The following is a 26,604-nucleotide window of genomic DNA, read 5'->3' as shown; positions in this document are numbered from 1 at the left end:
TATTTTAAGCTCTACATTCAGGTTGTACCTGGGCATTGAACATCTCCCGAGGTCTTTTGCAACTTCAACCTTGAAGAATCCCAACATCTCTTTATCTTCAAAGCCTTGGTTGTCTGCACTCGAATTTTCATGTGGCTATTCAAGCCTACCGTTTCTATTTTTCGACATCGGGAGCCTTGGAGGAGCCGCTGGGTCGTTGTTGACACGATGCATTTGCCCATAATCTATGATTGATGAGTGATATTTGACGCGGATCAATAAAAATGAGCATTAGGTACATCAATGTTTTCTTTGGAATGAAACTGCTTATAAAAAGAAAAAGTTTTCAATATAATCCAAAGAATTGAATGTTTGGAATTTGGAAAAAAGCAAAAAGAAATCTCTCCCTCGGGGAATCGAACCCCGGTCTCCCGCGCTTATCGGTGTTAATGACAAGCGGAAATCATGACCACTAGACCAAGGAAGATGAAATAGTCGAGTTTCCGCTCGACCACTTGGTGATGGTTGATGTAAGGGGGCTCCATTTTACGGCCCAAGCCCAGGATATCAATATTTTTACAACTTCCATCATCCGCAGCAGGTCAGCCCCTCACACAATGTCCCACACACCACTTGACACCGAGGTAATTTCTCCCCGTGCGGGTGCACGACATCGTTCTCAAACTCCGATAGCGCCTCTGGCTGCAATGTTGCAGAATGAATACCATAGGCATGAAAGCATTCGTTAATTGTTTTGGCGGTCTTAAGAAAGGTGCTCACTGACGGATCGGAAACAACAACGTGCACCGATGCGAGAGTTTTCTGCTGATTCAAACGCCAGATATGCAGCTCGTGAACGGAGTGCACGCCGGGAACCTGCATGTGATTTGTTAGTCTCATGATGTCTCTTAATAAGGTTGATGGACCCGTCTAGGGTGTGTACCTTCTCAAGATCATGTTGCACGTCATTTAAGTCGAGTCCAATTGGAGCACTCTCCAGGAGGATCAGTCCGGATCTTCGTACTGCCAGATATTAGCTTAATGCTACCTATGCAGGGTTCCATGGGTTGGCAAACGAGTCCTTACTGAGTGGAATAGATGACAAAATGATCATGAAAGCTATTCCCATGCTGACGCCGGGGTCGGCATAGTAGCGACCGTCGTATTTGGCTAGCCAGATCACTAGAGCGGCGGCGATAACACCGAGGTTATTGGCTGCGTCGCAGAGTACATGTATGAGGACTCCCATCATGCCGAGATCGCCGTGGTCGTGTCCATGTCCATGTCCATGATCATGCTCGTGTGCGTGTGCGTGTTCGTGCCCGTGATCGTGAACATGGGCGGATACTGTACTAAGTTTTTCGGAATGCACATGCTTATGGTCATGATGCTTGGAAATGGAGTCTTGATCATCGTCACTGATAGGAGAAAGTCCGTCTTCAATTGTCGGTGGACCATGGTCATGGCCATGGTCATGGCCATGGTCATGTCCATGTTCTGGAATTGGTCAGCTTAATGTCTACTGTAATAACTGGAATACTGACCATGGAGGAAAAGCACGCTTATAATGTTGAGGCCCAAGCCAATGCATCCAACAATCAACACCAATTTGGGGTCCTCGATGCCTAGACTCAGGTCAGCAATAGGTCAAAATACAGAATCCAGAAAGAGACTCACGCTGTAGAGCGATAAATCGTTCAATAGATTGTAAGAAAATACTGATTCCGAGTGCGAACAGGAGAACACCATTGAAGAATGCACCTAGTAGTTGAGCTCGTTGCCATCCAAAGGAAAGACCACTGGGTGAGTCGCCACTTTCTGAGACCTAGAGATAGGTGAGAATCATGTCCGATGCCATTGTGGTTATGCAATACATACCTTCAATGCCAGTAATGCGATGACAAAGCTAATCAAATCATTTAACTAATATTGTCAGCAAATTTTATCCTCGATATCCGTGGAAAACATACGTAGTGAAAGGCATCAGCAATGAGCGCTAGCGAATGTGTATAGAACCCCACTAATCAAAATCAGCACGTTCTCACTTATTAGCAAAAGAACTTCTCTAACCTGAAATCTCTCCCAGAAAGAAACATGTTGATATAGCAATAACAACGTATAGTCGCGTCGAGCGCGAAAATCGGAATGGCATGATCTGAATCTCTGCAAGACTGAGCGCAACCACACCTCTTTCCCCAGGAATCACACAATTGACCAATAAAATTCAAGCCGTGCAAGATTTGGGAAAAAATAAAAATAATAAGCAAGAAGGCGGAAGACACAAAAAGGTACACGAAAAGGTACACAGAAGGGGACTTTAAATCAACGAGAATAGAAATAAGAACAAATAGGAAAAGGTCCCGGACATCTAGGGAAAGGGACGTTTTGTTCCACACCTTGAAACTTTTACCTCATGCTGGTCAAAGATTAAATCAATGGCTGGGGCGCGCTGCAACGTTTATCGTGTAACTGGGTTCAGGACCACAGGGAGGCATGTAACAAAGATGCGGTATGCTATGCGGGAGCCCATTTTCACCTGGGTACTCCTACTCCCGCCAGTTTTTGGACATTCTGACTCCTGGTTTAAACTGGATCTTAAACTTAATATGAATTTTCTAGCGGGGTTTTAAAATTGATACTGTTGGGCTATCATTTTGGAATATGATAATTATAATGGAAAGTAATCCGGCCTCATATTAATCTTATCTTAACATGCGAAAGGCTCACGCGCTCGAGCATAGCTGTTTAAGCAACCTCAAGTGAAGTAATGAAGGGTTGACTATCGACTGTTAGAAAGGGAAAGTTTGTCCCAGCCCTACGCAAGCGTTTGGACGGGGTCCGAGGGATTGACTGGCCCACAAGATCAACCCGCGAAGAATGCAGGCCCATACTCAGGCACCAAGGTACCAACGTTCAACATGTGAATGCGAGATTCCGAGACTAGGAAAAATTTTAAGAGAAATAATCGCAATTTGATTTACTAAAACTAAATAAATCGTTCCCAAAACGCCCTTAGCTTAACATGTCATGACACATATTCCGTACACACATCAAAAAGAGCCAAATTAAGCGGCAACTTGGTCAGCAAGTCCATCCAGCTCACGCTGCCAGTTACGGTGACGCGAGACATGCCAGATGAATTGCTCGGCAAGGCCCTTAGACTCAGGACCGACATCCTTAACATTGAGCAGTGCATCTGCATCGCCATGGCCGGTCACTACACCATAGGATTCAGCAACAGAGGAACCAGGCTTGGCAACCTTCACCTCCTCCATATCAATCTGCTTCGCGATGAAAGAGACCGCCTCATTGACGCCGGAAATAGGCTTAAGATGGGCAAATGACTCGGTGATCCAGAACTTGGCAACACCGTTCTTTGCCAAAGCAGTGACATGCTTTCCACCGGGCACGAAGGTTGCGTCGAAGAGAGTGGATCGCATACCGTTGAAGAAGTGATCTGGGACCACCGTCTCTCCGGACTCAGCGACGACGCCCTTGCGCTGGGCACCGATCGTGAAGACGAAAGCATTCTGCGCCTCCAAAGCCTTCTTCATGGCAATGTAGGATGAGTGGTCGAATCCATCAGCGATCAGGATAGCGATGCGACGTGTAGCGATAATAGGCTTCTCGGGCATGTACTCCAACTGACTGAGGCCCTTAGCCTTCTGGCCATGGTTCGGCCTCAAAAGCTTCTCGGGTGACTTTCCGCCGACGTTCTGAGCAACCTGTTGAGCAAGCTCAAGGCTGACAGCTCCAATACGCTCAGTCATACGCTCGTAAACGAGTGGATCGTCGCAGTGGTCCAGCTCAAAAGAGAAGGCCTTTGCGAGATGCATCTTCTCAATTTCCGAGAGAGAGTTGTAGAATGTCTGAGCTTGGTTGTAGTGCTCCTTGAATTTCTCGGAGAGAGCACGGGCCTTGATGCCACTTTGCTTCTCGGGGTAACTGGTGAATCCGCCCTCAGCTTGCGACGCAGGTGGGTTAGCCTCGAAGCGGTTTGGCCAGTAGTTGACCGTTCCCTTGGTGATGCGGTGTCGTTGAGCGCCATCGCGGTTAACAAGACTCATGTATGGGCAGACAGGACGGTTGACGGGCAGTTCCTGCCAGTTTGCGCCGAGCCGGGAGAGTTGAGTATCGAAGTACGAGAAATTCCGGCCCTGCAGAAGGGGGTCGTTGGAGAAATCGATACCGGGCACGATGTGGCTGGTGCAGAAGGCTGCTTGCTCGGTTTGGGGGAAGAATTCGTCGACATTGCGGTTGAGCTCTAGCTCACCGATGTACCGGATTGGAACCAACTCTTCGGGCCAGACCTTTGTCGCATCGAGGGGATCGAATTCGAAATCATCTAGCTTCTCTTCCGGGATAAGCTGCAGACCGAACTTCCACTTGGGGAACTGGCCGGCGTCAATAGCGGACATAAGATCCTTGCGGTGGAAATCTGGGTCCTGGCCACAGATCTTCAGAGCCTCGTCCCAGACAAAGGAGTGAACTCCAAGCTCGGGGGTGAAAATGAATTTGACAAAGTGACGCTTTCCCTCCTTGTTGACCAGGGAGTAGGTGTTCACACCAAATCCTTGCATCATTCGGTATGAGCGGGGGATAGCTCGGTCAGACATTTGCTGTTGTACTGTTAGCAAATCACTTCGGAAGCCTTTAGCGATGAAAACATACCCAATAGTTCATGTGAGTCGACTCTGAATGCATATAAACAAAATCCCAGAAATTATTATGAGCACTCTGGCCCTGAGGAACCTCGTTATGCGGCTCAGGTTTAACAGAGTGCACGAAATCAGGGAACTTGATCGCATCCTGAATGAAGAAGACAGGGATGTTGTTTCCAACGATATCCCAATTTCCCTCAGAAGTATACATCTTGATAGCAAATCCGCGTACATCGCGAACAGTATCCGCACTACCTTTGCTACCCTGCACTGTCGAAAAACGCAAGAAGAGAGGTGTGGTGCGGCTGGTGTCTGTCAACACACCGGCTGATGTGACGTCTTCAGCACTCTCGAACAGCTTAAAATGACCGAATGCACCCGTTCCACGGGCATGGACAACTCGTTCGGGGATGCGCTCATGATCAAATCGCATAATCTAATCAAGCCATTGGGTTAGTGGTGACATCGATTGAATTTATATGTAAGACATACCTTTTCACGAGCAATCTGATCTTCCAAAAGCGATGGACCCGTGTTCTTGTCGCTCACTGTCCGCAACCAATGGTCTGGGTCTGAGATCTTGATGCCATAGTCGGTTGTCATATGTTGCTTCGCATGGACATCGACCGTGTCCTTTTCCATATCGGCGAACTTGCCGTCCCCAGTCGTTGAGTTAGGCTGAGCAGTCATGATGTGCTTTTCCGATAATTATTATGGGTAAAAAATAGTGTACCAGAGTTAATTCGTTGAAAGAAACAAATTTTGTAACAGGTTCGGGCATTCTTGTTAATATACGAAATCATAAGACCTCAAACCAGGATATGTACATGCAATACGTCAATGATGTAACTTGACCTCGGGGTAAAGTATACCAATCATAGCAACTGGAAATAAAATCAAGTGTCCCACCGGGATTAATAATTTCGACTCACCTGGGTCGAACTCTGAGTAATTCGTGGCATAGCTGCCGGTGGGCCCGGCTTTACTAGGCAAAGCTGCCCATGAACAACTTTAATTGATTAATGCAAGGAAGGAATGATCCAAGTATGACCCAGCCTTGCAGTCATTGCCACCAATACCAGACGCCGATGCGGAGACTATATCCTCTGTCCCTAAAACCTGTTGCGGGCATATTGCGAATGGGAAGATGCTGATTGGTGGGTCAATGTCCAAAGAGCTTAAAAGGTTATGTATGAAGCAAACGCTGATCGGCAAGTCCTCTTAGCTTTGCCGTGATGTACCTTTACCTTGGTGAAGGTTGACCAAGGTCGTCTCGATTTCCGATCGCAGAGCGAATGACGTGCGCTTTCATCCAGATCGGCGAATCCTCATTAATAATTATGAAGCAAATGCCGAAAGGTCGCGGTATAGAGAATATTCTTGATTTTTCTCTGGCAATCATTTGTCCTGATTTCTTCGACGTGGGACGTTTCTCCACTTTTTCAATGACGTCATGGTTATGTAGCTATCCCCAGTGGTTTAACTCAATTCTGGGGTTTTCCCGTCTAAGATGCCACGTCGAACTCGGATTCGAGCTAATTGGGAAAACACAAGGTTCCAAGGTAAGGAGGTTGTATAGTGGGTCGTTGTGAACATTGTAATTGGTGAATAATATCAAATACCTACCCCGCGAGCTCTAGAATCCTTGTTTTTAAAGTAAGTAATGTCTAATTCCTAAACTTATGTACTGTCTACCTTATGCTTCTAAGTTAAAGTGGATAAGCCAATCTCCACGCGACTTTAGAAATGCAGAAAGCAGTATCCTGCCGGCGTAGTCTTATCACATCGGGATGCTTCTCAATTCTTCCCGTCAGAATTGATAACCACCCGCTGTGCCTCAAGACTGCTATTGTCTGCTTCCGTTTCCTCATTCTCATTTTCGAACGTAGCGTTGTTCCAATTGCCGAATACAGCGAGCATTGCAAAAGGGATTGTGAATCCCCATAGTGAAAACCCAAGTATCATCTGGTTCAAATTGGACCAGGAAGTTGCGCCGACTGCATAGGCAATCGTGCTACCAATGGACTCCCATGATCTTAAAATCCCGGTTGTCCTCGCGATATCGCCGTCTTGCTGGGCTCCCTTGATCTCGGCCATTAACCAATAAATGTATGTCTGCAGCACCTCATAGAAGAACTTGAAGAACATGTAAACAGTAAAAGACGAGTTGAAGAAAACACCATCGCCCAAATCAAAGGCAGGCGGGTCAGCCATACGGGAGAGTTTCGTCTGGGTGACAGCATTCCATGTCCAAGCTGCTGTGACAAAGATGAGGACGAATATATATACGGCTTTAGACCTGGTTTCTCTTGGGAAGTACTTCAAATCTAAGAGCATGCCTGTCGTTATGTTGGCTATAGCCCCGACCACGGCTGTTAAGAAAGATGCGAGGGCCCTGGAGCGGACGGTGAAGTAAGCTAATTCACCTGTTAGTGACACCATTCATCGATAAAAAGCGGCCCAATGTCGTACTTGTCAAATAGTTTCCTTGGTAAGTTGTACCAAATTGTCCGGCCAGAAAGATTGGAATGAGTAGCAACATGTACTTATTTCTCAATTGCTTCCAGATAGCGCGTGCCTCAATAGCAAAGCTCGTCTTCTTCATGTAGGGAATCTTGGTGCCATTTTTTCTGACGACATCCTGCGGCTGTGATAGTAACAGCGCGAATGGAGCTCCAAGAGAAGAAATAGCGACAAGCCCCAGGTATGTTGTGTAGGTGACTTTTCCAACATGCGCAGTGTTCACATTGAGAGCGAGGGATATCGCACCACCAACAAGTGGGCCCATTTGCCGAATACCCATCCAGATTCCAACGTATCTAACATAGCGTTAATTGAAAGAAGTCAAGTGATTTGGCCATTTCAGCTTACCGGCCTCTCTTCTCTTCCTCTGGATAACCAACTGCAATGGCAGCCTCACTGGCCCAGAGAAGAGACGCCCCAATTCCACAAAGAGCGGCTCCCAATAGAAGGAACCATTCATTCCCATAGCGGTTGTTGCAATATAAACCCGCTGCATAAGGAGTATAAAATGCCGCTCCGATGAATAAGGTCCATTTTGCAGTAATCTTGTTGGTGACACCGCCAGCAAGAAAGCAACCTACTGACATAAGGCCGTATGTCAAGGCATTAGCAGCATTATTCAGTTGTGGCTAGATGATCTGTTAGTTGGACATGTGCAGAAGATTAAAAACAACGTCCAGATTGACTCACACTCGCGTTGCCCCCCGCTCCAAGATTGTTCAGGGCGGTCCAAATACCGGGTTCACAAAAGGCGACTAGCCCGACGATGACAATTTGGAAGAGGCACGATCGGTAGATATCAATAAAGTATTCAAGGGCCACCATGGTGGATGTGGAAGGCTCTATGTGAGTTGGCCTTGAACGGTATTCTAGAATGAATATAATAAGCCATGGTGACAAGTCTCAGTGTTGAGTTCTTATTCTCAACATTTTTGTTTTCTTTCCTGAAACACAGTAGCACGCCAGAACCAATCGTGATCGCGATATTTCGTGTTATCTTCCGCAATTGCTTGCAGATAACCCAATTAAGTTTGGTTTACGCTGGCGACCAACATTCATGAAATAGTATGTGCTACTTGCAGTAATATAGATGCAAACCGACCCAACACCGAGCTTCCTATACGCCATGCCAGATTTCTAATTCACAAACCTCAAGCCACACGCGAAAGATTGTCCTATGAATGACTAGACTTAGGAGCACGCAATGCTCCACTTATATGGTAACTTTGTTTAGTGGGCGGGGGAAGGTCTTGGCCTACCATTCATTCCTCAAGTATCATGAAAAACAACCCACTAAAGATCTATTTGCGCATACAATTAGAAGTACTTAGTGCACGGTGAAACATTTGATAACATGATAATAGCGCGTGGTCCACATTTCGTGGGGGTGCCACTGGATCATTGTATTTTTCCGATTTTCCCTGCGAACAGACCTTCAAACAAGAATCTAGATTCCAGTCCCCTCCTTCCAAACTTCTCATTGTACATAAACGCACTCGTAAGCTCAGAATATTTGTCGGCAGCGCTTGCGGAACTCGTCCGTCCTGGCAATATAACTCCCCCGAAGGGTTAGGGTTAGGTTTTGAGCGGGGCATAAGTCCACAGTTATATATGCCGGTTTCCAGTATACCCCGCTATCAGGTAATCTATCTAGAAGAAGGAACCAACCGTCGTGATTTCGTAATCCAGAGTTGCCTAAAATGGTATGTTTTCTTTTTACTTGCCCATGACAGAGGTAGACACGCAAAAGTGCGCCATGCCATGTTTTTCTAGCTCTCGGGAATGATATGCCCTGATTCGAGTGAAGGACCTTAAAATTTATTGTGAAACGTAATGTACTTAACGATCGTATCCACGTTTCTGGAAAGTATGTAATAGCCCAAGATGGCGTAGTTTATTGTTACAAAACATTTTGAGAACCTGTGATAGACTAGATCGAAGATAGACTGGCGTGCTTCAAGTTTGAGTTCAAGAAAGAAGAGAAGAGAGTCAAAAGGTGAAAGTGATTTCGAACGCGCCTGTACAGTCATTCTCGAAATCGGCTTGACCGATACACCCTCGATCACTCTGTTCTGGTCCCACTGCCAAGACTTTAGCGCAGATCATATGTTGGGCTTGTCGCAGGAAGTTGAGGGCCACTGTAAAATGCTGCTAATATGGTATTGTACACACAATTTTCTGAGGTTTCTTCTCAACCTGTCCATACGTATTACTATTTTTTTTTCATTCTGAAAGCGACTTCAAAGCATCTTGGCATTGTTCGAAGAGACTAGCACGGTTGAAGAATAACTATCGTTCACGCCAACCCTAATCCACTCGTGGACAAGACCCAAATAACTAAAATAGGACAGCATGGTAATAGTTGAAGAGCGTCGCATCCATGAACATGTCAAATTCGATGAATTCTAGTAGCCGTTAGCCCACTAGGATGTATATACGTGAAAAGGTTGGGGAGGGAAGGAAATGGCTTCGCTTACCACCAATGTTGAGCTTCTTATCATCGTTGTAATCGAAAATCTTGAATATTTCATCAATATTCGAATCGGTGATTCCCTTTCCCGAGTTTGCGTCTGGGTATTCTTCATTCAACGCCTTTTTAATTTCGGCCTTACTCAGAAAACCTAGTTCCATTGTCATGAACAATAGTCAGTCGAGTCTGAACACATTCAAGGTAATGCCTCTTTCGAAATTTGCTAACCATCCTTGTTCGTGTCCTATCATTCATATAAGTGTTAGAATATCATAATAATATTCGATATCTGTAGACCGCACTTACAACATTTCCGAAACTTTGAATGCTCTCTTGAATCCACTTTCGGGAGTAGTAAACATTCTGATGCCAACTAGTCATTAGCAACATAATTACTTATATTAGTCAATTGGCTTCAGGACTAGGCGCACCTTAGCTTTATCCTCAGGGACCTTTGCGGAGACTTTAGAGTCAGACATTCTGCGATTAAGATATATGGTTTTGGAGATTTGTTGAATTTGAATGAGAGACTGAATTCATAGCGAGACAGAGCATCCTTAAATAACTATGCTGGAATGCTAACGCTGCAGTCAGAATCCCAATCCATACTTGGTCCTATTCACAATGACGATCTAAAATCCATCATGCATATGATATCTCGGTATACTACCAGAAACTAAGCAGCGGTCAGGGAAAGTAAGGAATGCAATCATCCATGTGGGGCTTGGCGGGCCAATGGGAATCAAAAGTGTAACATGCATTCTGATAGATCTGAATCGACGCCCAATAATTATAACATGGTTTCACAACATACAAAATTCGACGCCCAACGAGCTGATAAACTCCCCCAACCATTCAGCAATCTACTCTAACGGCTGATGATTTCCCCAATTTTCTTTCACCTTGTTACACACACAAACCCCACCTCTAGCCTGTCGAGAAACAGAAAATCAATAATCAATCAGCCCTGACAAACTCACCCACATAATACAGGCTGAGAAGGAATTTTGGGAAAACCAAAGTTGCCAACCGTGTCAAGTTCCATAAGGTTCTACCCAATTCTCTTACACATGGCGTAAATTTACTAGCACTATACGATACCATACAAGCAGCATTTTACAGTGGCCCTCAACTTCCCGCGACCAGCCCAATATATGATCTGCGCTGAAGTCTTAGCAGTGGGACCAGAACAGAGTGATTGAGTGTGTATCGGTCAAGCCGATTTCGAGAATGACTGTACTTGGTTCTTCTCTCTTTCTTAATCCTTCTTGTTGACGGCATGTCTGCCTGACATTCCAGGCAGCCAGCGCAGGTGTACAGCAAACTTGTGATCATCTAGGTATCCGTTCTTTGCGACTGACCGAGGACGAAACTTCAGCCTTGACAAGTATTGGCTCTTCTCCACGAGAGATTCTCCATCGGTTAGTTGAGTATAGTAACTCATCACACCCATTCAGCAACCAGCCCCATTCCATCAAAAAACCCGGCGTACATTCCCAGGAATTCACCTCCCACGGATCACCCCACACAATCAAACCCTTCCGATCGCAATTATCGATGCCGTGATTCTGGAAAAAGGTCCCAAGCATATCTCGACAAAAGCTACTCATTTTGAATAAGCTATCTCCCATTAGAATAAGATTATCACGTAGTCGAGGAAGAGGAAAGAAGTCAATAGACGGCTCGTGTGGAACGCTAAGCTGTAAGCTTGTTGGACGCAGAGATGGTGGAATCTCAGAAGGAAAAAGTGATGGTGTGATGTAGCTTTTCGTTGAGGGGCATGTTGAGAAAACATGGGAGAGGCTCATGCTGCCACTATTTGTGAGAAGCGCACGCCAGACGTTGAAATGGATCAACGATAGTAGGTGATCGACAGTGAGAGGGTAATTGAAGGAGCCATGTACCAGTGGCTCATCGGAAGCACTGGACGGGACTAACATTCCAAACCCAGTGTCGCCTAAATGTACCCGAGGACTCGATTCGGTGAGTTCGCGCTGTCTAGTCTGTCTTTTCCGGAGTTCTAGTGATTATTAGTTCCCCGTGGGTAAATTTGCTAGCATATATGTACTTACTATAAGCTCTCTGATTTAGCCTGTTCTGTATTCGACGTCTCTCACGAAGATCGGCGATTCTTTTCCAGTTGCCGCCGATGCTCTGGTCATGGGATTAGTTTGAGGCCAAGAGCAAACTGCGTCATCAATCATGATAAGAACATACATCACCCAATGGCCGAGCTCCATTGATATTGACTAGCTCCATTGTAACACTCAGCTTGTCGTGCAGGTTTCCAGGAGATAGATTATTGCTACACTTATTGGCGTGAAAGAGGCGAAAGTTCATAGGGGTGCAAACCGGAGGCCTTTTACACCGACGCTATACCTGATATGGACTAGCCCCCATAATCTTGATTACCCGCTAGCGGGCAAATGGACTAGCGCCATTGAAGTACTAGAACTCTGAAATGTTATTGAGAAGAAGCAGGAAAATGTATAAAAGACAGAAAAGTTACATACTGATCCTTCCCAGACTTCATCCTTTCTCTTGGGCCTAAATGAAAACTGTGCTGATTACCGGGTGTAGTGATGGCGGAATTGGCTCCGCCCTATCCCTCGAGTTCCAAAAGAACGGCTTCATGGTCTTCGCTACAGCAAGAACAGTCTCGAAGATGACAGAGCTTCAGGGTGTTCCGAACATTCACTTGCTGCGGATAGATGTCACGTCATCGAGTGATATAGAATCTGCTCTCGAGGCGGTACGAAAGGCAACAGGTGGGAAACTGGACGTTCTAGTCAACAACTCCGGTCAACAGGTTGTTATTCCAATGCTTGAAATGGATTCAGAGGACGGACGGAAACTATTTGATGTCAACTTCTGGGGTGTATTTGACATGATCCAAGCCTTCACGCCTTGTTTGATGGCGGCCAAAGGAACGATTGTCAATGTGTCGTCAATCTGCAGCTATCTACATACTCCTTTCATGAGTATGTTTCGTTCAGTATAGATGAGAACTTGACTGAATTTTTTTCTATACAAACAGGTGTCTACAATGCATCGAAGGGCGCACTCACAATGTTTGGTGAAACCCTACGACTGGAAATGCTGCCTTTGAAAATCAAGGTCATCACGATCATCACCGGAGCTATCGAAACAAACATAATGAAGAACAGCCCAGCCCCCGCTCTGCAGGAGTCATTTCCATATTTCAAGGCCCAGGAGCAGATCGCAAAGCTGGCTTCTGGAAACGATGGTGTCCAGCGAATGAAGAGGGAAGAGTTTGCGAAGAAAGTCGTCGGAGACGTGCTTCAAGGTGCTAGCGGGAAGGTATGGAGAGGTGCTTCGGCCTCGGCTACTCGCCTGGCATCGCTCATTGCACCTTCTTGGATCTTGGTCAGTATATTCACAGCTCAAAAAGAAAGCCACAATACTAACTCAGAGTAGGATAGTATTTTGTCTAAGACAAGTGGCTTGTCAACTCTTATTCAGACCTGAGCTGTCATTTATCCCTTAATCGCCTTTTTTAATGATTTCTAGAAAGCTTTTGGGCATGTTTCTAGATTATCTATGGATGAACATTATTCTACCAAACATGGGTTGTTTTACCAAATACAGGCAGGATGAAGAACGGCATAGTTCTGCTCTTCAAAATCCTGCTCAGTACATATAGAATGCCCTCGGTAATCGCGGTGTATTTCTGTAAGCAAAGAACAGGCTTATCATCTAATCTCGTTAAGATTTCCCCAAATTGCAATAGTCCCTTCCAGCCCCTCAATTTTATTTAAGAGATCAATTCGAGTCATATTCTGATTTTTTTTTCCCCCGTGAGTGTCAGTGATCTGAGAACAGAAATTCGCTTCGCGCCGCCTAGTGCGGCTCAGAACCTTTTAGAGAACGGAATGAACGGGCGGTGGATCATTCCACCGTCCAGAGCCAACTGTAAAGACAATCCCAGCCTGCTTAGATCTCGGTGTCCGACCGGGTCCCGTGGGGGTCCACTTTGTGATGCTAGTACAGTTTGAAACGGTCAAAATTCATAGCGCATACTGTAATATGGGGGCCATCCTGGGCGACCGACAGTGTGGTGTGGGCAGTCTTGTTGATTAGACCCACCGGTACTATTCGTCTTGGCGTATGACAACTTTCAGTAGAGGAAAGACTCGGTTCCCCCACTTATTAAAATGAAGCTCGCTTGGCTCCCGTTATAGGGTCGACGGACTCGATACTCAAGATGAGGTTGGATGTTCCGGATGTACAATAACCGCACAATGAACACGTAAGATCTGACCTTTACACGGTTAGAATGGAAGGACCAAGACGTATGCGTAACCTTGAGACTCCGAGCTGAGGATGGGAGTCGTAAGTCTTTTCAGGCATTAAAACCGGTGCCTGTCGTAACACGACGAAATCCGGTCGCTGGAACTAGTTTCGATGTTGTGGCAAAGTGAACAATTTAACAAGGAGCAAGGGCCAGTAGTTTCTGTTGAGATTTATCGGTTTTGAATCTGAAACATAATTTGATGGAAATGGATCCCATTGACAAGGCTAGTCAGACTCCTGGCCCGATTGCGCAGCGCGCAGAGCGCGGGATTGAATGCTTGCCTGGCGGGTAAGGCACACATTCCCATTCGCTTGTTTCGCTTAAGAGATTATCTGATTGATAACCGGTACTAACCGTGCTTGATGCGACTAGTGAAAAGTTTACTAAGAGACGGAATCTTTGCTCCACTTGTCACTTGTTTCCTTGTTTACGTTGCTTGGGTTCTTCCCGATAGCTCGGACCCAAACCCGCGCCGTTGGCCTTTGCTTCACTCTTGACGGAGATCTTGATGGAGATACTGACGGAGATGCTACTACTTTCACAATACGTCGCTCGCCATATGACTCCCAAGTAATACGGACTAGAGGAATATGCCCCTCCTCATCACACTCGGGGAAAATTGGCCAGTAACGGACATGAAGCTGAATGCAGACCCACCACACTACGAAGGATTTAGCGTCGATCGCGTCCCTCCGGACGGATGGTATGAGTGGTGTGAGCGGTTTTCTCTTTGCTTTTTTTTCCCTCACTTCTGACCCCCGGTGGATCCCAGCTCCGCCAGTCAGGCAGATGAATCTCCGCCCACTAATCTCACCGTGCAGGGCCAAGACGGCCCCCGGTCGCCTTCTGCTCGTGCTAGGACAGTTTCCGATCAGCCATCCGACTTCGGTGCTTGTGGACTAGAATGGGAAGGATCACCCTGGTCCTTCTCGGCCTTGGTTTTATTTAGTATTGGTGACAGGATCTTTCTTTCGTGGATTTTGGATTGTTTCCTACTCCACCGTTGATTGCCATTGCCAACATGGTCGTTCGACCCTTGCTCCGAAGAGGCCGTACGGTCTGGCAGCATCTGTCGAGGAAGGATGAGGAGAGTGATGGGAACTCTGTACAGATGAGCTCGGTTCAAGAACATAAGGGTGGAGTGGATTTGACTGCCCCGCCGAGTTACTGTACTTCTGAACCATGCGACCAGTTGCCGGATCAGTATGCACAGCGAGGTGTGCAAGATGTCGAGGCTGTTACTATTACTTGGTCAAAATGGATTTTGATTGGGGTGTTCGTCAAGTAGGTTGACAATTGCGCCGATTTGGTCGCGTGGTTCTTGTTCGTTGAGTTTCTTACTGATGTACAAATCGATAGTATTTGGTTTGTCTATTTCATCAACGCCTTCATTTTGACGATCCAGAACAGTCTCAATCCATATGTGACAAGTTCATTTCAAGCACATTCGCTCTCCGCCGTTCCTACAGCTATTGGTGATGTCATGGCAGCTGCCACTTATCTTCCCATGGCTAAGATGATGGATGTGTGGGGTCGCGCGGAGGGTATCCTTGTGATGGAGCTCTTCCTGGTCATTGGATTGGTTCTGATGGCCTCCTGCAACTCCTTTGCAGCCTACTGCGCCGCAAATGTAAGCTTGAGGCTAACACCGTGCACTACGTATGTCTGAATACTGACATCTAAACTATTAGGCTTTCTATTATACCGGACTCTATGGTCTGGAATATGCGATTGACGTCGTGACAGCCGATATTTCGACTTTGCAGAATCGTGCCTTTGCCTACGCTTTCACCTCCTCTCCGTACATTATCACAGCCTTTGCGGGACCGAAGATTGCAGATGAACTTTATTACAATATTAACTGGAGATGGGGTTTTGGCATTTGGGCAATTGTTTCCCCTGTCGTCGCTGCCCCTCTATACATCATGCTGAAGTACAATCTGCATAAGGCCGAGAAAGAGGGCCACCGCATCAAACGACCAAGTGGTCGGACTGTATTTGAAAGTATTTGGCATTGGACAATTGAATTTGATAGTAAGTATCGGTTCCTTTGTCCCGTGTGGTTGGAAAGTATTCTAACTCAGACCCAGTATGTGGAGTTTTCCTGTTCACCGCCGGCCTTGTGCTATTTGAACTGCCTTTCGACATCGCTGATTATGCTCCTGATGGCTGGGCCACGGGCTATATCATCGCGATGCTTGTTGTGGGATTCTCCATGCTGTTCTTATTTGTAATGTTTGAAATGTGGGTAGCTCCTGTACCTCTGGTAGGAAAGGAGTGGCGTGTGCTGGCAAACCGTACTGTCGTCGGTGCAGTACTCCTGGATACCACATATCAGGTCTCAAACTACTGCTGGAGCTACTACTTCACGTCATGGCTCCAAGTCAACAATGACCTGACCATTACAACCGCGAATTATGTCGATAACATCTTCGATATGGTATCGGGAGTGCTTTTGCTGTTCCTTGGTTGGTTCATCCGCAGGGTTGGCCGTTACAAGTGGACCCTCTATATCGCTGTTCCGCTTTATATCTTCACTCAAGGGTTGATGATCTACTTCCGGCGCCCCAACATGAATGTCGGCTACCAAATCATGTGCCAGGTCTTCCTAGCGATTGGTGGTTCAATCTTTATCCTTACTGAGCAGATTGCCATCTTAGCTACCGTGGATCACCAGCATGTTGCTACCGCACTTGCTATATTGAACGTGGTGGGCACAGTTGGTGACTCCGCGGGTCTCACTATCAGTACTGTTATCTGGCAGAATACCTACCTGAAAGCCCTGTACCGATACCTCCCCGAGTCGGCCTTGCCTAACCTGCAGAACATTTATGAGAGTCTTCCTGTGCAACGGGGGTACCCTGTTGGCTCTGCGACCAGGGAGGCTATTCAGAAAGCATATGCCTACTCCGAGGTCAGATTGCTCGCGGTTGGATGCGGCATTATTGTCTTGGCAATTCCCTGGACCATCATGATCAAGGATGTTGATCTCAGGAAGAGACAGCAGACCAGGGGCACGGTCTTCTGAGTTTGGCCACAGTCTCTAATAGATTCCGCCCAGCAAGAATTCACGACACTTAAAAGTAGTTCATCATACCTCGGCCATGAAAACCTGACCCTTTCGCCTATTCTTTTTTTTGGGGAGGCCGCAAGTCTTTCTTGCTTATACTTGCATTATACCAACTTGAATTTAAATTGATTAGCTCTTTGCTTGGCATTTCCATTTAGTAGGGTGATAGACTCGGTAACTAAAGTCAATTCAACGGGGTAAGGTGTCTTGTGCGTGCACACGCGTCACAATGGCTGGTGGGGCTGTGGCTCGTTTATCGGTTACGTCAAATGGCATTTGGGTTCTCTAGACGGGAACTTAGAATTTTGAATTTCCATGGGAATTTTTGTGGTCCGACAGAATAGCATCGGGCCGAAAGGACGCCGTCGGCGCTAACGTGGAATTCGTACGGACGCAGCAGCACTTGACAAAAGCCCATGCATGAAAAAGAAACACAATTTCGTCTAGATTCAATGCAATCGCATGCAAGCTGGGGTGGCGCAGGTGTGAGATCGGAGAAAGATCAAATGGTCCAAACACCGCTGTGGGCGCGTAGGGCCAGATTCACGGTGCCAGCTGGAGTGGAGACTTGCCATGTGCACGGCGTGAGCAGGAAACCCCACTAGCCGAATCAGTATTGTTGCTCCTCTTTCTTCCCTCAAAAAGCCTGGAATGCCCCCGAACCTTTGCTGGAGTTTGGAACAGCTGTCAAACTTTAGTGCTGTTCATCGGCTAAAGGCAGAGCCCGAGTACCAGAGCAGATGAAGGACAACCTCGATGGTCCATGCCCGATAGTTCAAGTATTGCGGGGCTCCGTTTTTACTATGGTCGAACAATGCAAAAAAGAGATGGATTCCAACTCCGATCATATCGAATCTCACGAAGAGATTATCTACGATCACAACGGGAGCATTGAGATTGTGAAGGCGGGCACTCTCGGGGCATTAGTGGAGAACTTGACACGCCATGATAAGCTGGACGCCTTCTTCAATCGCACATTCCTTACCACATACAAGTATTTCATATCAACGTCCGCTCTGATTGATCTTCTCATCGCTCGGTTTGACTCTTTACCATCCAGCGAAGCAGATGCAACAAGGCCCCTTGTTCGAGTACGCGTGATCAACATCTTTAAACAATGGTTCGAACACTTCTGGACTGAGCCGAAAGGTCCCGAGACCGACGATAATCTGTTAAAATTACGGGAATTTACATCTCGCGCCACAGCCGCTACAGAGACAAGTGCAGTGGCTCAACTACTCGGAATCATCCAACGCCGCATGGCTGGAATGTCCCGCATGAAAATATCTCGACCATCCATCTCAAATCCACCTAAACCAATTCTTCCGCGAAAATTAGACAAGCTTCTATTTCTCAAGATTGACGCCAAAGAGCTTGCTCGGCAGTTAACTATTATGGAGGCACATATGTTCGGCAAAATACAACCGAATGAACTCTTGAATAAAGCATGGCAGAAGAAAGAGAGCTTTACAGCCCCTGCGCCGGCCCCCAACATTCGGGCTCTGATTCGGTATTCTAATCAGCTCTCCAACTGGGTTGGTGCTCTGATTCTTGCAGAGTCCGATATCAAAAAGCGGGCACAAGTAATAGGGCACCTGGTAAATATAGCGAATGTACGCTTTGTGGCCCTTCCCTTAGTATATGATGCGTACATGTACTAAGCTAATCTTATCTCACAGATATGCCATGAGCTTCAAAATTACTCTGCAGTGGTATCCATTCTCTCAGGGTTCCAAAGCGCCCCTATCTACCGACTCACCCGCACATGGGCCATGGTCACCGAAAAGAGCTGTAACCTACTGAGGCCTCTACAAGCCTTGACATCAAGCACACAAAACTACAGCAACTATCGTGGGGCATTACGCATCGCAGTACCACCCTGCATCCCCTTTCTCGGTAAGTCAAAACCTCAACCAGATCTAAACCTCCATACCAGAACTAAGAGAAAATACAGGCCTTTACCTTAAAGACCTAACATTCATCGAAGATGGAAACCAACCCTTCACACCAGAGGGTCTGATAAACTTTCACAAATATACAATGCTAGCTGCATCCGTCCACGAAATCCAGCGCTTCAAAGAAGCACAATACTGCCTACACGCGGTACCCGAGTTACAAGAATACATCGCATCCAGATTACAGTCCGCAACGGGGCTAGACGAGATGTGGGACCGGAGCTGCGAATTAGAGCCAAGAGGACGCGGAGAAACACGACCCAGAGATTTTTATACCCCCACCGGAGGCATGACGACATCCATGGTCGTTGCCTGTATGGTTTTAGATGATTGATGACGAATGTAAAGGTTAAATAATTTCCTTTTAAAATTATGATTTCTTTTCGGTTCGGTTGAGGCGTTAGTGGTTGTAGCTCTTGTTGAGCTTTGAGCTTTGTGGCGCAGCCAGAGAAGGGATCTCACATTTTTGCAAGGAAAACTTTATTATTATCTGATCCGGGCCCTGTACACGGAGACTAGCTCTTAAAAAGCCTTATTGGGCAGGTGAAAGTGTCGAGTAGAGTTCTAGGGTAGCTTGACCCGCACCGGCTGAACGGATCGTCCGTGCTTGCTGCCCGACAGTGGAGGGGGTGTTCTCCTCAACAAGAACAGTGATATAACAGGCCGATAGCCCTGAAAATGTGACAAGCCACTCTTTGGAGCCTTCTCGTTATTTCAGTTATGATTCCCATGATCAGCATGGTTTGCTGATCTTCAGGCCGAAGATCACAGTCCCGAGGCTCATTTTCCCTTTCCACGTAGGCCGATAATCGGATCAGATAACAATTTTTGAGTTGTTTATTTTGCAAACTAGCCGCTCTTGCCGGGTACCCCACCTCTAGTGAATTGATTACTGGTTGAGTATATAAGCAACAAACCTTGTCAGTTGTGATAAACTCAAATTTCTTTTCTTGTGTTTTGCATAATTTGCGCTAGACTGTTTGGGTCATTTCTACGATGGGTCACAGGGTTTTGAGTAATACCGTTGTGCTGTGCATATGCGTCACCTGATCCCGAGGTCATTGTGTATCGCTCGATCTTTAAAGCGATGGAAGTAACTGACAGGGACTTGGCAATATCACTACAATCGGACTCCGGCTTAATAGTCCGAGACTTAGCGCTTCAGGGCAAGTTCAAACTTTGCCGAGCATGGCTAGGTGAGCTTATATAACTTCTTGGAGTTCTAAGAAGTTTTATCGGGAAGAAGATAGTCATCGAATAAGAACTCGACTCTGAGAATCCGCTTGGACGTCGAGATTATGTAGTAAATATTCCAAGATCGCCTAGTTCTCATGTGTAAACACTTCGACGGAGAAACATTAAAGAAGCTAGTGTGGATAACCTTATCCAAGGGAAAGTGATCCACCTAGATAATATGACACCTGTCAAGGAGCACTAGCCTGAAACAGGCGGAAGTGCCAGTAGGCACAAGACGAAACTGCTGGGCCACGGACTGAGGCAATGAATCAAGCGTTTCTTGACTCTAGCTTGTAAGCTGTTACTTCCACCATTGATTCCTGAGTATTGACGTCTAATGCCTTTTCGTTGAGTGCATGCCAAAACCCATCGTACTAAAAATATTCCGAAGGCAAATCAACCGTTGCATGGTGAAGCCTGAATGTTATCTAGATTATTCTTTGTTGATGTTTATGAGTATGCTGCTTGTAGGAGGCATTAGAAACAATTCTCAACTATTAAGTGGTAATGTGAAAGGTAAGGAGAATGGCATAAGGCGAGCCAACTGCTATAATTCCCTTTGTAGCTGAAGAGGACGCTGAAAATGACGTCATCGTCCATCAAGAACAGAGTACAGCCATATCTTGCAGTACTTTACATGTCTCACCAATGTCATTTCTGTCAGTTTATGCCCTCTCGGCTTTTCCTTATGAGAATTCTTCTCCGCTCAGGACGATGCCGAATGCCCCGCTGGGCCGATTCTACTGTACCATCGGCCCCACCGACACCCAACTACTATGCCATGCAAACATATTGATCCCCGCAAACCGAATCTCCGGACTGTATTAAGGAGCCGAGTGGAGATTACTTAAAGAGTTCATTATCTCAGTTTCACCCTAGACACGCACTTTCGCTTTCTGCCAACTACACGAATCATTCCATTAAGATGTTTATCACAGATAAAACCCTCCTCCACATGCCATATATCTGCGTGCTCAGCATTACGGTGCTCTTAACATACAAAGTCTGGCATAACTATGCCCAAAGAGGGAAGCTCCCGTTGCCGCCCTGTCCCCCTGGCATTCCCATCTTGGGAAACTTGATTGAGTTTGTCAAAGACGCCAAGAAAGCATCGCAGCATCTGTTGCTTCAAAGGTGGGCAGAGAAGTATGGGGATATCATCGGAGTCAAAATTGGACCTATGATCGAATACTATCTCAGCTCGGACCGGGCAGTGAAGGTAGGGCGAAGAAGAGAATTCCTGTGGAGTCTATAGCCTTGGGATCTACACTCATCAATAGTTTCAAGCTGACAACCAAAGGAAATATTCGATCGTGCATCTGCCGCAACTGCCGAACGGCCTCGTTGGATCGTCAGCAATGAGCAAATTTGCAATAAAATGAACGTGCTTCTTCTGAATGCCAGTGAGCCTAGATGGAAGGCATGTGTATCATAAGAATTTTGCCCTAGCCCTGGCCTAGACTGCTGATGTTTGGATAGAATCAACGCCGGATTATACACTCATGTATGAGTAGTGTGCCCAAGGCCGATGCTGGACTCAAGTAAGTGCACCGGAACTCCGATAATGTATCTTCATTGCTGGCGCTGAGATAGAAAATCTTTAGATATCTGCATTTTGAATCTGCAAAGTTTCTCAACGAGATTGCTAGCGCTGGACAGAAAGAACAGTCAAATTCAAAAGTTTGGGATAGCCTCTCCAGGTATACTTATAGTACCTTCGCTTCTCAGATATTCGGCATGGAGGTCGGGTCCATCCAACATCATAAGTGCGGGATATTTGCTAAGGAAAAAGCAGATTCCCGATACTAATAACCCGGCCATCGGATACATTCACGGTAAATTAATGACGAGAAGCCTCCCTACCAGAATCAGACGGTTCACTAACCATAGTACAGAAACCGGACTCGCGCAAATTTTAGGTATGAGCAACTCGATGGTCCATATTTGTCAAAGTTAATGAATATTCTACAGGCACTCTTCCCGGGGCATATATGGTTGACGTGCTACCATTTCTGGATTCACTTCCCATGCTTTTCAAACCTTGGGAGCGGAATGCCAGGGCACGATTTAGAAGGGACTTGGAATGGTGCATGGAACGCCTGAATGTAAGGTCTTGAGTATGCCTAACGTGATCTATTTCTTACTGGCTCGCAATAATTCAGCGGGTTAAACATCCCCAGTCCGGTGATCCAGAAATCCCGCAAGAGGGCTTTCTTCAAACTCTTCTGCAGGATTCAAATAAATTCGGAGTTGAGCCGGAGGAAGCAGCGTATCTTTCTCTTATGGTGGTCATGGCGGCAGCAGACACGGTTTGAAGTCCTCTATCGAAAAAGCACAGCATAAACTGAAGAATCCTTGCAGAGTCAAATGTCAACTTGGTCTTTTCTCGAAGCTATGCTTCAATTTCCGGACGTCCAAAAAAAGGCTCAAAAGGAAATCGGTAAGCAATATCGTGTTTTTTTCCGCCAAAATATGTTTAACCTCTTTATAGACGATGTTGTTGGTGACCGAATACCCGTGTTTGAGGATCTTGACTCTATTCCATACGTGCGCTGCATTATGAAAGAGGTCTGGCGCTGGCGCCCACCGGTTGCGTTAGGTCATCCCCACGTAACCACAAAGGAACTCGAATATGGAGGCTACCGTATCCCGAAGGGCTCAAGAATTCATATCAATGCATGGTAGGACAATTTCTTGAAAAGGCCTGATAGTGTTTGTCAAATTCGGGCGATCATCAATTTTACTAAACTGTCTCTTCACAGGGCCATCGGACACGACGCCAATCGCCACGAAGATCCAGAGAGATTTTGGCCGGAACGATATTCTCATGACAAAACCACAGTGCGTTCACAAAAGATGAGCCGAGTAATATATTGCTAACAAGTTCGTGCTACAAGACGATGGAGAGTATCAACTCCACAGATGTCACACGGCGAGATCACTTTGCCTTTGGCTCAGGAAGGCGCGTGTGTAAGTCTATCCCCAACTTGAGCTGTGTTCCTGAATGCTGCCCATGTGCGCTAACGTTGCACATGGATACGAAGGCCCCGGCTATCATGTTGCTGAGCGATCTCTTGGAGTTTCTATCATGCGTATACTCTGGGCATTTGACATCCAGCCTTCTCCGACAGCGAAGCTTCCACTAGATTACTCACAATACCGCGGACAGCCTCCAGGGAACCCGAATAGCGATCTACCCGTGTCTCTTTTGCCAAGAAATGGGAAAGATGGACTTATAAGAAAAGCCTTTGATGAGGCGACACGAGACAGAGCACCTATGGTATGTACTGGATATTCTTTATCTCACTACCGAACAAATGCTAAATTCAGATGTAAATAGGCTCAGCTCTCGACATAGTATATGATTATTTGACGCGAATCCCGAACGCTTCGGTGTCAGACCGGGAAAAGTACCTAGTGTCGGCGTGGGGTGCCTTTCCATAATTGCAGTTCAGATCTGCAGACCCTCATGCATTAATATCTGGTCTCACATACTACTCATATCCGGCGCATATGGATTTAAATCTGTATTCGAAATGTAATAAATAGGTCACCATTAATCCAAGCTAATTGCAGTTCCAGAGGAAGCCATCACTTCAAAAACAGTCATAATCTGGTTGTATGTCCCCCACAAGTGACTCTGCCGAGCTAAGCAACCCTTCGCTTCAAACAGCACTCGCGTGGCTGCGAAATTTTTGAGGATACAGCCAACACCGGATATATGCAGAGGGGAATCCTCATTCGAATCAAATATCCAAGATTTCTTTTGGTCTTCGTTCATATGGCGATCGAGATAGATGATTGGACCGGTCAGCGTATCGTCAGATCTTGTTATATGAAGCAATGCGTAGACCCATATAGCGAGAGTAGCAGCCAAAAGGTCATGAGCGTCAGTGTACGTAATCAATGGCTTCGAACGGAGAGACTTGAACAAGATAGCAGCATGAAGAACCGTTTTTCGAGCAGCTTGGGGATTATCAGCCATCCACGCAGATAGCTCTTTCTTTGACGCAAGGATCGCGTCTTCGGTAGATGCCCAGCCCGCAACAGTACAAAGGCTCTTGAGTGGGATGTGAAGAACAATCATGAGGTGGTGATACACGTCCGACAACACTGAGCTCTTTGAGCTCTGGCCCAGCAGCCCTAGGGTCTCTATAGCGATATCTCTCCATCCGGTATATATAGAAACCCCAAGGATGCTCTGCGAGCGGGATGTCTGGATGGTATCTGTCATTATAAATGAAGCGTCCATGATCACTCGAGATTGCTGATATATGGCCATCATTGCAAGGAGTCGCGAAAAGTCGCCAATTGGTGGGACATTTTCGCTATCCTGTGTGATTAAAGTCAATGTTTCATACATATGATGTGATTCCGGAATACTCTGAGGATTCCCTATCTCACGGTTAAAATTGGCATTTTCAGGCATGATTTATTCCATATCTTACCGTTCTGGAAGGCCTCTATCCATTGACTTTCAGTCATATTCCAAACATCCTCATGGCATGGTAATGGAATATCAAAGCCATCCAGACTCATTATTGCTGTGACATCACAGTTCAGATTCAACTGGCAATCGAAAAGCTTAACTTTGTGTCAGTGGAGATTTAACGAAAGGAAGATATGATATGGCTTACCCATCCACAATGCACTGCACGAACAGCTAGCTCTCGGCCCAGCCACTTGTAGTATGGTTCAGTATCCCGATGGCGATCTTGAATCGTGTGGGTGACATATCCCCTTGAAAGCCCAGTCCCAAGACCACGACACAAGGTAGCCACCATGTTCCTCTGGAACTGAGACTGGAGGTAGAGAGTCTTTGTACCACTGTATGACATGTCTATCTGACTAAGAATGATCGCTTGGACAAATGGTACACGGAGCGTATGTTGAATTTCGTCTTTCCCCTGGAATGCAAATTATTTGTTAGACAAGCAGGAAGGATAACGAGAGAGAAAGGAAGGAAAGGAAGTCGCGCAAACAAAACCAAAAGCGAAAACACGTACCAGGGACGCAATCGCATGCCTGAGAAACTTCCCAAAGAGGTTGGCATACTGTTGGGCTTGTCTGATTCTCGAGTATCGACTACCAATCGCAACAACTGCGAGAACTATTATCCAACTGGTGTTAAACACGTGAAAGCTCGACGTATGGAGCATGGGGAATCGGGGGTGGAAAAACTCAAAATAGAGTTGAATGAAAGTATTGATGGCTTTTACATCGCACAAATTCGGGATTTCTGATTCAGTTGTTCCCAGCACACGGTGCTGTTCTTGGCCAATGAAATCAAACATGTTCTGTAATATTGGACTTTCAGATTTCAGGTTCGGCACATGGGCATAATCATCCATCTCCAGAAGGTGACTGTCAGAGATACCGATGAATTGAAGATCTGATTCCGTCTCGCAATTTATTTTAGCGATCGAGGAGGGGGTATCATGATGGCCTGGAGAAGCTGAGCGTTGCGATCGCCATAGAGAAGGTTGAACCATTCCACCGCATCTGAAACGCATGTGGGTTTCGTGCGCCGTGCGAGTTTGTGACACAGATCGAGAGTGTGTATTATTCATTCCGATGGAAGCGCTCTGTGAGAAGATACTTTTGGGGATACCTTCACTACTCGAGTCCGGGTTCAAATGAGTGGTGCAGTTGAGCCGCTCTGGAGTGATGAAGCTGACATCGTCAAATGGCATCAATAAATCCAGGTAAGCTAGATCATGGAGGTCAAAAGCGGGCCAAATTGGTTCTTCGAGCCGAGGGATTTCTGAAAGACCATTTGAACTAGGACTTATGGGAGGAAAATTGCCTATGAGTTTGACGAGCCTCGTTAGATTAATCAGATCGATTGTCATGGACCCCAACTGGGAACAAGACACCTACCGTCGGGATGTGTGGTGGTTGAAACTAGCTGACTTGTCAGATTCGTTTGCCGGAAACTTTGGGGCGACATAAACTGCTCAATTTCCACGCCGTTGGGTGTCAATGGAGAATCTGAGCGCATGCTTGAAGCTCGAAGGGTCTTGAGAATTCGAGAGCGTCCACCCGTGTTGTTTGATTGACGGTAGCTACAGGTAATTCCCTTATTTTGGCAACGAGTGCAAGGACTCCCAGTCGAGCAGCGGAGCTTTGAGTGCGAACAAGGGACACATGCTGCCGTTGCTCGATCATTATAAGCTCTGGTGCGAGGACGTCCTGCTTTTGGACAGCTTGCAGCAGCGTGGCGGTTCCGAGTATCTCTGAAAAGGTTGTAAGACGAAGTCACTATATAAACAGACGAAAGATCTTGATGGGCCTCGTACCGGCGTGAGAAATAACGATCACAGCCGTCACAGCGAAACGGGCGGTGGTTTAAGTGTGAGCGGACGTGGCGATCGAGGTGTTCTTGGCGGCCAAAC

At 46.4% G+C, this 26,604-nt stretch overlaps 10 protein-coding genes across 10 annotated transcripts; 4 read left to right on the top strand and 6 right to left on the bottom strand.

Annotated features, from left to right (window-relative positions):
• Window positions 1–567: 567 nt before the first annotated feature.
• On the bottom strand, window positions 568–2,131 carry N7503_002627 (putative di-, tri-valent inorganic cation transporter; the record flags this gene model as incomplete). The annotated part of the gene is made up of 8 exons (XM_057062174.1): window positions 568–855; window positions 923–1,002; window positions 1,066–1,476; window positions 1,524–1,604; window positions 1,657–1,804; window positions 1,858–1,902; window positions 1,950–1,999; window positions 2,050–2,131. 8 exons carry the CDS (start codon window positions 2,129–2,131, stop codon window positions 568–570), a joined length of 1,185 nt encoding a protein of 394 aa, XP_056926136.1.
• Window positions 2,132–3,044: 913 nt separating this feature from the next.
• On the bottom strand, window positions 3,045–5,330 carry catA (catalase catA; the record flags this gene model as incomplete). Its single annotated transcript, XM_057062173.1, has 3 exons — window positions 3,045–4,598; window positions 4,651–5,076; window positions 5,133–5,330. The coding sequence occupies 3 exons, from the start codon at window positions 5,328–5,330 to the stop codon at window positions 3,045–3,047; spliced, it is 2,178 nt and encodes a 725-aa protein (XP_056926135.1).
• A 1,107-nt stretch (window positions 5,331–6,437) lies between these two features.
• Window positions 6,438–7,988, bottom strand: N7503_002625 (uncharacterized protein; the record flags this gene model as incomplete). Its single annotated transcript, XM_057062172.1, has 4 exons — window positions 6,438–7,057; window positions 7,113–7,459; window positions 7,512–7,792; window positions 7,854–7,988. The coding sequence occupies 4 exons, from the start codon at window positions 7,986–7,988 to the stop codon at window positions 6,438–6,440; spliced, it is 1,383 nt and encodes a 460-aa protein (XP_056926134.1).
• Window positions 7,989–9,500: 1,512 nt separating this feature from the next.
• Window positions 9,501–10,112, bottom strand: N7503_002624 (uncharacterized protein; the record flags this gene model as incomplete). Its single annotated transcript, XM_057062171.1, has 5 exons — window positions 9,501–9,568; window positions 9,641–9,784; window positions 9,862–9,877; window positions 9,940–9,996; window positions 10,065–10,112. 5 exons carry the CDS (start codon window positions 10,110–10,112, stop codon window positions 9,501–9,503), a joined length of 333 nt encoding a protein of 110 aa, XP_056926133.1.
• An 852-nt stretch (window positions 10,113–10,964) lies between these two features.
• On the bottom strand, window positions 10,965–11,892 carry N7503_002623 (bZIP transcription factor; the record flags this gene model as incomplete). Its single annotated transcript, XM_057062170.1, has 3 exons — window positions 10,965–11,653; window positions 11,706–11,787; window positions 11,851–11,892. The coding sequence occupies 3 exons, from the start codon at window positions 11,890–11,892 to the stop codon at window positions 10,965–10,967; spliced, it is 813 nt and encodes a 270-aa protein (XP_056926132.1).
• Window positions 11,893–12,184: 292 nt separating this feature from the next.
• Window positions 12,185–13,122, top strand: N7503_002622 (uncharacterized protein; the record flags this gene model as incomplete). Its single annotated transcript, XM_057062169.1, has 3 exons — window positions 12,185–12,614; window positions 12,671–13,020; window positions 13,072–13,122. 3 exons carry the CDS (start codon window positions 12,185–12,187, stop codon window positions 13,120–13,122), a joined length of 831 nt encoding a protein of 276 aa, XP_056926131.1.
• A 1,847-nt stretch (window positions 13,123–14,969) lies between these two features.
• Window positions 14,970–16,976, top strand: N7503_002621 (Major facilitator superfamily domain general substrate transporter; the record flags this gene model as incomplete). The annotated part of the gene is made up of 4 exons (XM_057062168.1): window positions 14,970–15,232; window positions 15,308–15,578; window positions 15,640–15,982; window positions 16,039–16,976. 4 exons carry the CDS (start codon window positions 14,970–14,972, stop codon window positions 16,974–16,976), a joined length of 1,815 nt encoding a protein of 604 aa, XP_056926130.1.
• An 845-nt stretch (window positions 16,977–17,821) lies between these two features.
• On the top strand, window positions 17,822–19,307 carry N7503_002620 (Ras-GEF domain-containing protein; the record flags this gene model as incomplete). The annotated part of the gene is made up of 3 exons (XM_057062167.1): window positions 17,822–18,631; window positions 18,698–18,914; window positions 18,973–19,307. The coding sequence occupies 3 exons, from the start codon at window positions 17,822–17,824 to the stop codon at window positions 19,305–19,307; spliced, it is 1,362 nt and encodes a 453-aa protein (XP_056926129.1).
• A 1,827-nt stretch (window positions 19,308–21,134) lies between these two features.
• N7503_002619 (cytochrome P450) lies at window positions 21,135–23,567 on the top strand (the record flags this gene model as incomplete). Its single annotated transcript, XM_057062166.1, has 11 exons — window positions 21,135–21,428; window positions 21,510–21,612; window positions 22,105–22,128; window positions 22,181–22,314; window positions 22,390–22,518; window positions 22,571–22,649; window positions 22,701–22,890; window positions 22,972–23,050; window positions 23,107–23,179; window positions 23,254–23,489; window positions 23,550–23,567. 11 exons carry the CDS (start codon window positions 21,135–21,137, stop codon window positions 23,565–23,567), a joined length of 1,359 nt encoding a protein of 452 aa, XP_056926128.1.
• A 198-nt stretch (window positions 23,568–23,765) lies between these two features.
• N7503_002618 (fungal specific transcription factor domain-containing protein) lies at window positions 23,766–26,210 on the bottom strand (the record flags this gene model as incomplete). Its single annotated transcript, XM_057062165.1, has 5 exons — window positions 23,766–24,604; window positions 24,658–24,793; window positions 24,847–25,116; window positions 25,216–25,919; window positions 26,090–26,210. The coding sequence occupies 5 exons, from the start codon at window positions 26,208–26,210 to the stop codon at window positions 23,766–23,768; spliced, it is 2,070 nt and encodes a 689-aa protein (XP_056926127.1).
• Between the last annotated feature and the right edge of the window lie 394 nt (window positions 26,211–26,604).

Source organism: Penicillium pulvis (assembly GCF_028828015.1).
Source record: "Penicillium pulvis strain IBT 33274 chromosome Unknown contig_12_segment0_segment0, whole genome shotgun sequence".
In the NCBI taxonomy this organism is placed as follows: domain Eukaryota; kingdom Fungi; phylum Ascomycota; class Eurotiomycetes; order Eurotiales; family Aspergillaceae; genus Penicillium; species Penicillium pulvis.
The sequence above is the reverse complement of the archived record's forward strand: the minus strand, read 5'-3'. Positions and strand labels throughout refer to the sequence as shown.